This window comes from Amphimedon queenslandica, unplaced genomic scaffold, assembly GCF_000090795.2.
Source record: "Amphimedon queenslandica unplaced genomic scaffold, v1.1 AMPQUscaffold_13253, whole genome shotgun sequence".
NCBI classification, from domain to species: domain Eukaryota; kingdom Metazoa; phylum Porifera; class Demospongiae; order Haplosclerida; family Niphatidae; genus Amphimedon; species Amphimedon queenslandica.
In genome coordinates, this window is record NW_003546511.1 from 80848 (window position 1) to 95472 (window position 14625).

The 14625-nt window shown below is 36.2% G+C and overlaps 2 protein-coding genes across 2 annotated transcripts in view; one reads left to right on the plus strand and one right to left on the minus strand.

The window, feature by feature from the left end:
* Positions 1 to 3844: 3844 nt before the first annotated feature.
* Positions 3845 to 6817, plus strand: LOC105313655 (zinc finger MYM-type protein 1-like). Its single transcript, XM_011407251.1, has 3 exons — positions 3845 to 3946; positions 5554 to 6256; positions 6375 to 6817. Exons 1-3 carry the CDS (start codon positions 3845 to 3847, stop codon positions 6815 to 6817), a joined length of 1248 nt encoding a protein of 415 aa, XP_011405553.1.
* Positions 6818 to 13551: 6734 nt separating this feature from the next.
* Positions 13552 to 14625, minus strand: part of LOC105313656 (uncharacterized) — a 3741-nt gene continuing 2667 nt past the window's right edge. Inside the window, exon 2 of the mRNA XM_011407252.1 lies at positions 13552 to 14187. Within this exon, the coding sequence (XP_011405554.1) occupies positions 13552 to 14187 (636 nt within the window). The remainder of the gene's footprint in view (positions 14188 to 14625) is intronic.

The window sequence follows — 14625 nt, forward strand, 5'->3', positions numbered from 1 at the left end:
ACAAGAGACATTAAGCCCTTTAGATGTTCAACTTCAAGAGTACCTTGATACTCCAACAGTAAATGTAAAACCTACTGTCTTCTGGTCAGGAAGAAACAGTTCTCCCTTAAAAACTCTGGCATTAGAGCTGCTATCTGTCCCATCAAGCTCTGCCCCAGTGGAGAGACTATTTTCCAAGGCTGGCATCATACTGAACCAAAGAAGAACAAGACTCAGCAGTAAAAACCTGGAAGAACTTCTATTTTTTAAGTAGTTGTTTCTGCATACAATTATCATTAGAGTTCAATGTACATGTAAATAGTTAATCTCTCATTTTTTCTCTTCCTCTCTTTACTTAACTGATCTAGTTACATGTTAAATGATATAGTTTTCAATAAAATAAAACTGTTGTCAAATTAACAATATGTATAGTAGAGGTAGATAGACGAAAATGAAAAGCAGGCATACACGTAGATAGATGACATTTTTATCACTGTAGATGTAAATAAATGGTAAAGGATGTTCAATACATGATGCAATGTCTGCTTCACACAATGCATTAATAGCTGTATTATCTGTTGGAACACTATTACTTGCATTTTCTAAAGAGTCAGTGACAGGAATAAGACAACAAGAGGTAGGTTAATTTTCCCGTTGTAGGATATCGGTTCCTTCAGCGAAGTATTCTAAAACATATACACCTTAAAAATTTTCTTTATCAGTAGTAGTAATAGTGAGAGTTAAGTGGTTTCAACTTTCTAATGCAGTACTAATAACTAGAATGATTTAAGATATATTTATGCATTCTTGAGTACGAGTTCCATCGTGCTTTATTGGCAGTATGTATCCTTTTCTCTTGTAATGCATAATGAAAATGACTTGATTGACGTGACAGAGTACATATAGCCTTCACCTTTTTAAATGCAGCTTAAACTCAACGGTAATTTAAAAGCTCTTTAGAGCCATCATGTACTACTAACTGTAGCTGATGAGCATCACACCCAATAAATCTGTCAAAATGTGAAAGTGGTTGGCTTATCCACAGAGAGAGCATTGCCATGTTCTCATCTTCTCTGTCGGATTTATCATTTTCAGTAGGACAAGGGAACTCATCAAGTTCTATGGTGAAGGCACTTTTCATATTTGCAGCATTGTCTGTTACTGCAAGAAAACATAGTACTTTACTCGATCTAGTTCATCTTCGAAACGATTCCTAACATTAATACCGGTGTGTGGAGGCGGAACTTCTTTGAAAGAAAGTAAGCTATTTTTCAAAGAACCTGTTTGAGTAATGAAATGAATAGTACAGCCAAGGAAGTTTCGACCATCTCTCACTGTCTAAAAGTCATCAGTAACTGTAGGCTTTGGCTGCAATGCTGATATCTTTTTTAGGAAGAGCTCTGTATCATGAGTATACAAATCATTTACCTTTCTTATTAGTATAAAGCAAGGTTTGACATCAGTCATGAATGACCAAAACCATGGTTGTTCAACCATCTGTAGAGCAGGTCCTCCACTTCCACACAAGTTTAAGGCAACAGATGTAGCAATTTTGTCCTAATTCTTGAAGTCTGGCCTTTTCTTCGCTTGCACATCACTTGTAAGAAGCATCTGATTAGAACTTTTTAGTTGACGCTGCTGTTTTTCTCGGTGATATCTATGTAAATGAGAGTGGGATGTTTGTAGGTGCTTCAAAAGGTTTCCTTTTGTAGTTAGTGTGCACTTGTAGTCCTTTTAACATATCTTACATTTAGCTACACAGTCTTTGTTCATTTGGGGCCGAGTAGGTAGTGTAAAGAAGGAATAATAATCAATATTTATTGAGCTAGGAGTAGCACATGTTTCTATCGCCATATTAGAAAGTAAACCACACCCCTAAATTATTAAAATAAAAATATCCATGTATTTTTAAGTATTAAGGAATAATCACTTTGTATGTACATGTATGTACTCTTTACTATTATTTTCATGTAAATAATTGTGTATTGTGTATATACATGCAATATCTGCCCCAGGGCAGCATATTTTCTTTCTTGGTGTTGGAGATTTGAAGATATTGATCCAAAGCCCTGTATAATTTACTTACCTGAGGTTCAATTGTCTTGGAAGCGGGCCCAACTACCTTAGGCCACACTTCCTTACAGCAGTGCGTCCATAGTTTTCCTCCTAGGTTGCTTTATGTCTTGGACAGACTGAATCAATGGGGCCCCTAAGGTAACATTAACAATCGAATGTGTTGATGTCACGTCAGAAAGGATCATGTGAAACCAGGTGGTTTCCCATTTTTGTTGTAGTGTAGTGCTGTTCAGTACCTTAAAAATCGAATTCGGTTTGATTCCTAGTAATTTTGCATTGTGTATTGAAAGTTTCGAGTACTACCAACTGATGTACCATAGGTCGGGATATATTTGCGGCTGCAATTATTCGCGGTCATAAAAAAAATTTCAATTAAAAACCATGGAAACCGAGGTTTTATTTTAATTGAAAACAGCGCGATAGTGAGGAAAAGCACCTTGCTGCAGTGTTCTTGAGCTGTTGTTCTTCTTGTGTCACTGAGCCTTGGGCTCTTTGGAGCTGCTTCACCGGTTCTTTACACAACTAGTGCCTCGCCATATTTTGGGACTCTCCACCCATTCTAGTTAGTGTTTATTGACTTGGGCGTGGTTTATTATCACCAGCACGCGGACCAGCAACAATTTGCAGCAAAGAGGCTGAAAGAGCTCCGAGGTAGCAGTCCATACAAGAAGTTAACAGATAGAGAAGGACTCGCTATTGGTGAATGGCTCCACTATAGCTGCTAAAGAACAGATGAATAGCTGAACACTAAACACATTGTCTTAATTGTCATAGCAACGCTCTAACAGTTTCCATGGTTTTTAATTGATTTTTTTATGACTGCAAATAATTGCAGCCGCGAATATATCCCGACCTACGGTATTTGTGCGCATGCACAGTATTGACTATGATTATTTGTGGTTAAAAAATAAACAATGAACAATGATGACGCAAACAAGTAAGTGAAGTCCATGACGTTTATTTACAGTACTAGTTTACTAGTTTTATGTTGAAGTTTAAAATAACAAATTATGGTGTCAATGTTCTCAGGTTTCAGCCTATTTCCTCTCTCACTAACAAATTGTCGAGCTTTGAAAACAGTCTCTCACATGGTCCTGAAGAACCTAGCTGGCACTACTATATAGCATTTTGAAGCAACCTTTTGCAACTGTGGATATCTGCTAGCATTGATTTTCCACAAGTCTGGATGATGTACAATAGCTAATGCGGCACTGCCATTGTAGCAGGGTACTATCAGTGATACTGAAACATACTGATCAGCTGATATGTTCTCTGTTGCCTCAAGGAATGGTGCTAATACTGCCAGCACTCAGATATGGCAGTTATGGTCATGTGATGCAAGGCAGTGTTATGGCCAAAGAGACACAATGTACCTCTAACGATTTCATGCTCCTTCACATACCTTTGGAACATTAAGTAGGTGGAGTTCCATTTAGTGAATAAGCTTGTGGTCCGTTGCTGCCAGTTGCTTTGGCATAGCTGCCAGTTGCTTAGGCATAGCTGCCAGTTTATCACTACAGTGGCATATCCAAGGAGGGGCAAGGGGGGCTTGAGTACCCCCCTTATGCTTGGGTTCAAAAAATTACTCAAGTCCTGGACCTCTGGATTATGATAAAGCCTCTTAACAAAGCCCCCAATCATTATTTCGCAGTTTTCAGTACTTTACAAAGCAATTTGAAGTACCACAACTAGTTTAAATGTTTGAAATTATCTTGACCTTACCTTCAACCGCACCTGTAATTCTGAAGGCAAATATTGTTTTACTGCTGTAGAAAGGGGCATGGTTAAAATGGAGGCACGCTTTGCTTTTGGCATTACAGTTAAAAGGAAAGGGATAGCCAACCACAGAAAGTATTACAGGCATATAATGCGTATCATAGCAACCGATCCGGTACGTTGATGGTGCGAAGTTCTTTTGACCAAAAAATGGAAGTTTATTCCATCAGTTTCTTATCTGTCAAACCATGATTTATTTTACAAATTTTCCTTATGCAGAGCTCAACTTCATCTTACCTCTGGTACCTGTTTATGAAGCTTCCTGTAAGTGCGCAATAACAAATCACTTCTAAATGTGCTACAGTACACATCTAAACGTGCTACAGTATTAATGTTGCTCCTCTTAATTTTCTTTTGTATCTTCTTCTGTCACATTTTACAGCACTCTATAATTTCACATAGGCCTAGGAACGAGGGGGGCGGGGGGGCTGGGCCCCCCCCCAAAAATTTACAATTGAATTATAAAATTTTTGAATAATAATAATAATAATAATAATAATAGTGATTAATAATAGTAAATAATAATTATAATTAATTGATTATCATTATTGTTACATTGTAATAAATAAAAAATGGCGAAACAGTTTACACTATCACAGTTCTTCAAAAAACATAGGTCACTGAGCTGGTTAATATTTTTGACAACATATTTTAAATGTAAGATTCTCTTTCATACGCTACTTCAAATTCATCATCTTCTCAAATCTCATGCAGTCCCCTTTCTGGCCACAATGCCTCTGATGAAGATAGCGGTGGCGAAGAATGCTCTATAAATGATCAACATAGCTCATCCAATAGTATTATAACCCCTGACTTGTCAGAGCTAGAGCAGTGTTCATGTCCGTGTTGTATCAGTGTAACTGGCCCACCATCTCAACCAGCTGCTGTCACACTTGAAAAATCAAGACAATCTTATGCCCATAATTGTCGAAGTTGGAGCAGAAAAAAGGCCTACACTAGATCTATTCAAACAAGCTGGTATAAGAAGTATCCTTGGATCACAGTGTGTACAAAACGATACAAGATATTTTGCCATACTTGCAGATATGCTCAGCAAAAGAAGTTAGTTACTTTCACAAAACGTCAAGTAAACAAATTTTTGGAAGAAGGGTTTTGTAACTGGAAGAAAGCATTACAGAAACTAGAAGAACATGATAGAAGTGAGATGCACAGAGAAGCAGTTTTTAAGCATGCAGCACATTCTAGTGGCACTGATGTCTGTGTACAACTAAACCAGCAACACATCACGTCACAACAGCATCATAAGGAAATGTTGCTAAAGCTACTTTCAAGCATTCGACTTTTAACTCGTCAATGGCTGGCTCTAAGAGGACATCATGAAGATGCTAATCATATGGAAGGCAATTTATATAAGTTAACATTACTTAGATCAGAGGAATGCCCAGAATTGAAGTCTTGGCTGTACCATAGAGAGTATGTTCTCCTTAAATCATGAATGAGCTTATAAAGATTATGGGAAATTCTGTTCTTCGTGGCATACTTTCAAACATTAAAAGCAATTCTTCCTTTTTTCAATCATTGCTGATGAAGCAACAGATGTAAGTCGCAATGAACAGATGTCTTTGTCTATTCAATGGGTTGATGATGAATATGCAGTTTATGAAGAGTGCATTGGGTTTATGCAGCTACCTGACACAAGGGCTCACACTATTTTTACATGCATTAAGGATCTTTTAATCAGATGCTCTCTTCCTTTGTCAGTGTCGTGGCCAAGCATTTGATGGGGCCTCCAACAAGAGTGGGATAGGAAATGGAGTACAAGCTTTGATTAAAAGAGAGGAAGAGCATGCCCTCTATGTTCACTGTCGTGCCCACAACCTCAGTTTATGCATTCAAAGCACCACAAAGCAATCACAATTGATGAGAAATGTTATTGAATTCCTGTTTGTGTTAATACAACTTATCACTTACTCACCTAAGCATCTTTCTCTGTTTAATCATATGCGGTCTCAAGTTTTTATTGACACTGGTGAAACAACTCCTGCTATACGAACTTTATGCCCTACCCGTTGGACAGTGAGAAACTCAGCAATTAATAGCATTTTGATGAACTATGAGAGCATTATATATACATTGGATGAAGTTAGAAAAGGTAATGATGAATATGCTGCTAAGGCAAATGGCCTACTACAACAGATGGAATCATTTGAGATATTTTTTGGCCTAAAGGTGTCATATCTGATTTTTAGTAACTCAGAGCAGCTTTTAACAAGTATGCAAGCAAAAAATACTACTGTGTCTGATGCCACTAATGGTGCTCACCTACTTGTGACTCACTTAAAATCACAGAGAACAGAATCTTCTTTTGAAACTTTCTACGAATTTGTTCTGAAGGCATTTTCTGAACTTACTGATGAGCCTTGTCTCCCAAAGTATCGTAAAACACCTAAAAGGTTTGATGATGGTAGTCAACCACATCAGTATCAGACACCAAAAGAGAGATATCGACATTTATTTTGAAGCTCTTGAACTAGCATATGAAGAAGTGGAAAAGAGGTTTAGTCATGTTGATCTTTAAATAGTTCATAGCTTAGAAACTCTCCTACTTAAAGCTTCAAATGGCATTATTGATGAACCAGAAGAAATATTACTTCAGTACCTCAAGAAGGATATTAATAAAAAATGTTTCATTGCACAACTCTCAATGCTTCAAGATATGATTCAAAACGCCCAGCAAAATTCAATAAAAAAAGTTACATCATTACAAACTATAGCAGACTCTATGAATAAGAGTGATATTTATAAGCATAAGTTAGGAGAAATTGACAAAGTATTGAAAGTGTATTTTACAGTTCCTGTAACAACAGCAACAGCGGAAAGATCATTCTCAGCCTTGCGTAGATTGAAGACTTTTGTTCGTAGCACTATGACTCAAGAGAGGCTTAATAATCTACTGATGCTTTATGTTCATGACTCTCTGACTGATTCTCTTGATCTTGCTGATGTTGGGAGTCAGTTTGTCTAAATAAATAGCTGCAGAATGCACTATTTTAGAAAAATAAAATAATTGTTATAAAGTTTTATAAAATATTTTGTTACTGTATCAAATTTAATGGAAATGCCATTCTGGCGTTACACAAAAATAAAAGGTGTCAAAATTGCAGAACGCTACGTGCACAAGATGGACGTCATGGCCAAAATGGCGGCGCGCTTCGCATGCCATTTTGCAGCCCCCCATCTCTGACAACCTTCCTACGCTACTGTTTAAGTTTATAATCATTTGAATAACGTGAGAAACAAGGTAACTAGACTATTGTATAAATGAAAGTGTGTCACTGAAATATAAAAGCAGTATGTTGACTCCAAAATTGACTCTGTTTTGTACCCTTAACCCGAAAGAAATTAATGATTTGGTTGTAGAATTTTTTACAAAAACATATATTGCCATAATGCAGGTAACAGAGGTAATTTCCCTCTACATTCTAACATATAAATAAATAAGGCTTCTTTTCTTTTCATGAACACAAAATTTGGCTAGAGAGTTATCAGCATTATGGTGTGTATCCATGACATATCCACTGTAACTAATGTTGTTAATAAATGTTACTGTGGTGACCAGTCTATGACACACTGTCCAACAGTATTTATTTTCATCATCTCTCCATCAATTCAACTTTTTGTTACCACCAACGCCTCTATTTACTATAACTAGCTCACTACATTATCTTCAGGATACATAACAATCCACAAAATTTTACAGCTTTAGTATCATACAAGGTTAATAATAATATGGCATAAGTACCATATTGCTCAGGACCAGAGCATTCTTTTTATAAAGAATGTAGTAATTCAGTCCAGTATTAGGCATCATGACCATCAATTTTTTAACTTATTGTACTTTTTGGAACAAAATTTAACTAAACTGTAATGATACCCATTATTCTGCATGCACAATGTCAACCTTAGGGCAGTATTGAATTTAGAAATGTACAGTATTTTAATAATTATTTATTTTATAGATGCTCAGAAAAAAATTCAATGCTAATAGTAAAAAGCACAACAGAATTCCATTAATCTACAAGACAAACCAAAAACAACTTTACATCAACAAAGCAGTGCAAAACGAGCATCAGCATCAAGATCAACATCAGCACAGAAAAGACACATGGACCCTGCAGACCACTACATGCTGAATTTATGCCAGATGTGTGATGTTTAGCAGATACAAGTAATAGTCAAAAAATTGTCTTGACATCCTGAAAAAAAAGCACACAACTACGAACACTATTTACAGCTTCAATAGATAGCAATGTCTTACTCTATTTCTTCATTCAATCAGAAAAATTTTTCTGAAAGAGAAATAGTTATGATATGAGTAGCAAAAATGATAAATCCTTTATCTTGAAGCTAAAGGTATGTCCAGGCAACTACGACAATTAATGCCAAAAATTGGTAAAACAAAAAAGGAAAGGTTACAGACAGATATGGTAAGTGAATATAGATCATATTTATGTACTTGATGCTACACATCAAGACTTTCTACAAATAATGCAATATAATGAAAACAAAATGGTAGCATCATATCCCAAAAATAGCTTTCAATGTTTTTAGATCAGTCAATATAAGGCTGCAATGCCATCAACTAACAAGAACTATTGATGGCACCCAGCAATGATTAAGGTTTGCATCTTCCTTAGCCATAAATCATCAAAAGCTTACGAATTGCTTCGAAAGACCAACATCATAATTTTACCTTTTTAGCACACACTCCTAGACAACACTCATACTTTAAGGGTTCAGTTTGACTCTTCCAATTTAGACAATCAACTGATCAAAAATTCCAATGCCCCCACTCTTCAACCAAACCAGAAGCATGCTCATGGGAGATGGGATATACATAAAAGCTGGATTAGTTTACAAGCAAAGCAACCTGGTGATTTAATAGGCTTTAGTGATATTAATGATATTAATAACCACTTACTACAGTTAGAGCATCAATATAAAGGTCCAGCAAATGCAAGACAAAGAGCTAGAATTCACAGCTACAATGATGGCTATCATGACAAGAGGGCTTGTTACCAGTTTCGCTTCTCTTTATGTAACTTTTCCAACATCTACTGTGATGGGTGAGCAGTTGGTTTCTTTAATCTCAGAAGCTATAATAAATGTTTAAAGATGCAGGTGTAAAGTAACTTGCATATCTCCCAATGGCAACTCTGTTAATAGAAAGTTTTTTAGCATTATCATAACAATAAAAACAAATAAAATATGCCACAAATTCAGAAATCCATTAAACAACGGATCTGACACTCGTGAAGTGTTCCTCCTTTCAGATACACCACTCCTCTTGAACACAGCACAGGATTGTCTTGCTAATCCTAAAAGGAAATTGCAGGTTAGTTACATTAAAATTACAGTCTAATATAATTTAAACTATATATCACAGCTAAATGGCAAGCAATTAGTTGGGAGCACATTAAACAGTTTTATCATTAGTCACTGAGACTAAAGGCTTATCAACTGTACTCAGCCAAGAATTTTACTTTGAATCATGACTGATATTAATCAGGATCAGCCTTAATATATTCCTGTGTCATGGATTTTGGACAGCCTGCAAAAAAATGAGTCTAGTATAATACAATCATGATAACCATTTATGATACAGTCATGCTGAAGTGTGGCCCTGGTTCAGCCAGAGCAACAAACATGACTCAGTATTGATGCCAGTCAGGGCTGTATCAAAACAGACATCAGGCTTGAATCATTGATTGGCCTGTATCAGAGATTATAATTCTTGGCATGTACACAAATTAAAGCTTGAACATGTATACCTTACTGGATTCTTAAAAATGAGAGTTGATCTGGCTATATGTATATGATAGGAATTAAGTCAAAGTATAGCTTGTGGACTGAGGCTACCCATAAAGAATGCCAAGGAGACAGTAAATTTTGCATAACAAATCCATAATTTTTTGATAATCTGAATGTTTAGAGCTATTCTGAGTCAAAACACACACTGAAGATTTTTAAACAGCCATACGGATAGGGAAGTGATGCAAGGATTGAGTTAAATTCAGAGGTGAAGCTACACCTGGGCCTACCGGGCCTGGGCCGGGGTATCAGATCCCAGATCAAATAATTAGACAATTGAAATGTCAATGATCAATTGTTTACCAGAGATTATTGAGCACTGCTCTACAAGAATGACTTCTTTCCTAGATTTTGATTGCTTAGCAATAGTATTTTGTGAGATCTAACACAAAAACCAGCAATCTCATACAAATCCTACTTCAAATCAGCCATTTTCCACCGATTTAATTGACCACGCCCATCATGAATATCATTAACAGCATGGAAATTTTTTGGTGCCCTTGACACACCAATTATTTTTCTGCCCCAGCCCAGGCATCACAAAAGGTCTGGCTACGCCACTGGTTAAATTATTGTTTAAATGCAAATTCTCTTTTTTAATTGCTGTTTGTATATCTAATGTAGTGGCTTAAGCAGTTTTTGGCATGGTTAAAAAACTGGGAGGAGCAAGCAAAAAGGAGGACTGACCTAAGAAAAAGTTAAAGAAACCAACTGGTTTTAAGTAGTGAAACACTTTGTGGAGTACGGTTAACAAGTTAGATTTATCTTAATCAACAGTTTATTCATTCAGTGACTTAATCAAGAATATTTTTACCACACCTTTAGTAAAATCCTTTCTTAGTGACCATATATCGCAAAACCCACTGGAAAAATTTTTTGTAGAACAGTGTCAGAGAGGCTAAGCTAAAGAAAGTCCAACAGTTGACCAGCTTTTAAAGAATAACCAGACTCTAAGAGTCATTGGTAGCGTAAAAATTGATACTGTAAAGGGAAACACGATTGGAACAAAGACTGACCACATCTCAGCAGTACATGTATCATCAGAACTTTTGCCAAAACGAAAACTTACTAAAGGTTAGACTAAATCAATTCAATTGATAAATCATTTTTCAAAAATGCTGTAACTGGTACAATATCTAAAAATAATAGTCATCAGAATTTGATAACATACCAGCTTACTAAGATTGTACTAGCTTACTAAGTGCCAGCCTACTAAGATATTAGAATGTCTTCACAGATAATATAATTTTTATTAGATGGTAGTACCAAGGAACTGCACAATGATGAGACTACTTCATTGCAAACATCAGAAATATCTATCCTTCATATAAAAACTGTTAATATTAATATAGTAGTAATAAAATCATATATAATTTTATGCAATTTTGCCTCTTGATATAGGCATCATTTTACACTAATGCAAAATGGAGAAATTGATTTTAACAGGAAAACAGGCAGCAGATAGAATTGTGAGGTATATAGTGACTAAGACAAACCCGGATGTAATAAAGAACTTTCAAATACATCTATTTGGAGTACTCAAAACAATTGTTATCCATCAAGGCAACTAGTAGCAAAATTTGAAAGCAAATATGGCTTCATTTTTGATAATTCACGTCATCAGATTAATACAATGCAGTATGCAGAAATTTTCATTATGCTGTTGGTCTTGATTATTCTTAAATTTTAGCTTTGACATTACATTTAACTACTGTATCGTCCATCAAAACATCATTACCCAACAACATCTATTCAGAGATCCTAAGACATAAACAACTTGCATACAATGAACAAAATGCCTTATGGCTTGTAGCAGGGATACCAGGGTACATCATATGCAAATTGAGGAAGACAGAATGTAAATGAGGAGCAATTGGCATTATTGAAGTTCTTCGTAGACAACAGAGCAGATCATGAAAACTTTGATAGTAGCTCCCCTCTTAAAGTAATTGAAGACACTCAGTCATGGCTTCGTATGTTTGACAGAGGTGAGCTAACCAAATGCAGCAACAACTTTTACTTCTACCTCAGAGCACTAGAAATGTCTTGCAGGTAAAACTGGAGCAGTTACTCAACCTGCCTGAGGCTAGTCAGAGACACTTCCAACTATTCTCATGAAAATACAATGAAAGATAGACATCCAGAGTAACTGGGAGGGTCGTACAATGTCATGATAAAGAGTTTAGGCCTACAACATCATATTGAAAGCGGGAACCAGCAGCAACTCTACAAAGGGATATAATAAAACTGTACTTCAAAATATGCTGCTACGCATACACAAAAAAATAATAGGGCACTACAAACAAGCCAACAGCCAGTGCTTGGACAAAAGCAAAAGTTATAGAGGAAGAGTCTCACTCCATGATAATTGACCTCACTATCCACTATCTAACTACCGTAGATCGGGAAATTTTCACCGTTAAAAATTTTTCACCATGTTACTAAGTGGTTAAGATTTGACACACAAAAATCTTAACATTGCGAATAATTAGAGCGAGTTAAAATTAAACACATGGCCTTGAACGCAGCTGCACGTTACCCAGAGCTAACGATTGATTATGGCTTTGCTTCGATATTTTAAGCCAATTCACAACCTTCCAGACCCAAGACAATCCCTTTCTACTCTTATTCCCTTCGATGTAATAAGGGAAATGAACAGGACAGTAGAAGAAGAGAACGATTGTGGTCAGAATAGTAAGAAACACTGCAGCCCTTATCAGAAGTTTAGTGTTTCTGAACGTTCACAGATTGGCAAGTATGCCATTCAACATGGAGCAACATCTGCCTCGAAATACTTTTCAAGGAAGCTGAAGAAACCTGTCACTAGAAGCACTGCTATGGTTTAATTTTTAACCATGCTTAATTTTCACCACTAGTCATCCTGGCAAAAATTAAACACGCAAAAATTTCACTGGTGAAAATAAATCTACATGAAAATTTCCCAATCTACGGTATTAATGATTAGTACAAAAAGTATCTAATATCATACACATTTTAATTTATTACAATAATACAATAATTAGATTATTAAGGTACACGGGAACGCATTTCCTGCCACAAACACAGTGGTTTTCTGTCCCTTTTCCTTTAACACTAATATTTATGGCTTTATGCCCTCAGTGGCCATTTTATAGTTCCTAGATACACCCTTGCACTAGGCTTAACACGTAAATGAATATAGGAAACGATGCGCTTACACCTTTCTTTGATGCATGTAAGGTCTTGCTTATTCAGAGAATGCACAAAGCATGGTACAAGCCTTTTCCCTTATTTCTGCTATCATGTTTGAGGCATAATCAGTAGTGATGCAAGCAATTTTGTTCTTGATGTTCAGGCAGTTGCAACACAGTGAAATTTGGCAGCTATGTGAGCTGCTGTGTGCTCAGTTTTGAACTTAAATATGTCCAGTAAATATTTGAGCTGGCAATTGCCAGTGATATAATGGGCTGTCTCACAGCATTACAACTTAGTTTCTGGAGAAATCCAAACATCAGTGGTGAGTGAAACATTCAAAGTGGCCTCCAGTTGTAGTGCTAGGCAGTAATCAAAATTTTGAAACAATATGATAATTGTCGATAATTGAGCAAAATGCTAGATATCAATAAAAATTATTGATAAGTTATTAAATCACACCTATTAACTGTTAATTGACTAAACTCCATTCAAAAATGGTTATGAATACAATTAAATTCATTAAAAATCAAAGAAATCACTCAAATCAGAAGAGTTAACAACTCGGTTAAGGACAACTGTTCAAAAAAAGCATCATATCTACGTTCTTCGGCTTGATACTTTTTCTTTTCTGTGACACTTCTCCTGCTTTGCTACAAAGGCGTTCTGAAGGTACAGATGTGGCTAAAGTACATAGATATTTACGTGCTACCTTTGCTACGTTGGGATAAATGTGTTTATTGTCTTCCACCATTTTAATGGATCTTCTTGCCTTGAAAGAATTGGTGCTTTGAAGTATTGATCTAATTCCATGAATGCTGACGTTGATGGCATTTGCTGGGAAAATATGTGTTCCACTTTTTGATCAAAAAACTGCCATACACTGGCATCACCGTGGCAAGTAGTCTCAACATCTGCTGTGGACGGCACAGATCCTGTATCAGCCTCAGGTGCTGGATGTTGATGTAAGGCAACTACCTCATTTAATAATACTCGAGACATTCTTTCCACTCTACTTCTATCAGTAAATGCTGCCTTTTTAAATCGTGGATCAAGTAAAGTGGGGATAGCTATCAGATAATTCTCCTCCATTCCTAATGGAAAACTATTTCCGATTTGATTATTGAGATTGACACCCAGGACACTTGTACTAGTGGCAGTAAGTCGTTGCAGACCCCTTGATAATGGGATGACTTTAAAGCCAGTGACATTCTTTTCAGCACTCATTTTAGTAGTCACAGCTTCAAATAGCATGAGTGTGGATATAGCATTTTTCATCAAAGCTGCCTTCTCACTAAGTATGATTAAATCACTTTTGTCCAACAAGCACAGGGTGGTTTTGACAGCTTCTTCCTGTTCAATGTAACGATTATGTAGTAAACAGAGTTCCACCTTGTTTCAACTTGTTGGATTAATTTATGATTTGGGAGATTTTATCTGTTTTGATTCACAACAAGATTGTCAGATGCCTTTGAGCTCTTATGGAAGTATGTAACAGTTGCCTTGACTTGTTGAATCAAAAAAGTCAGCTCATCATCATTTTTAATGGCATCTGTCACAACCAAGTTAAGCAAGTGAGCAAAGCATGCCAAATGGTTCCAACCACTTAGCCTCACTGCCCTTTTTATATTTGCACCACTATCTGTAATTACCTTGTGTACTTATGATGTTATATTCCACTTATGAGTAATATTCTTCATTATAGATAACAAGTTTCTTGATGTATGAGATTCTTTGACGTGATGTGTACTCAATACTGTTGACTTCAATTCCATTGCTTCATTGATGTAG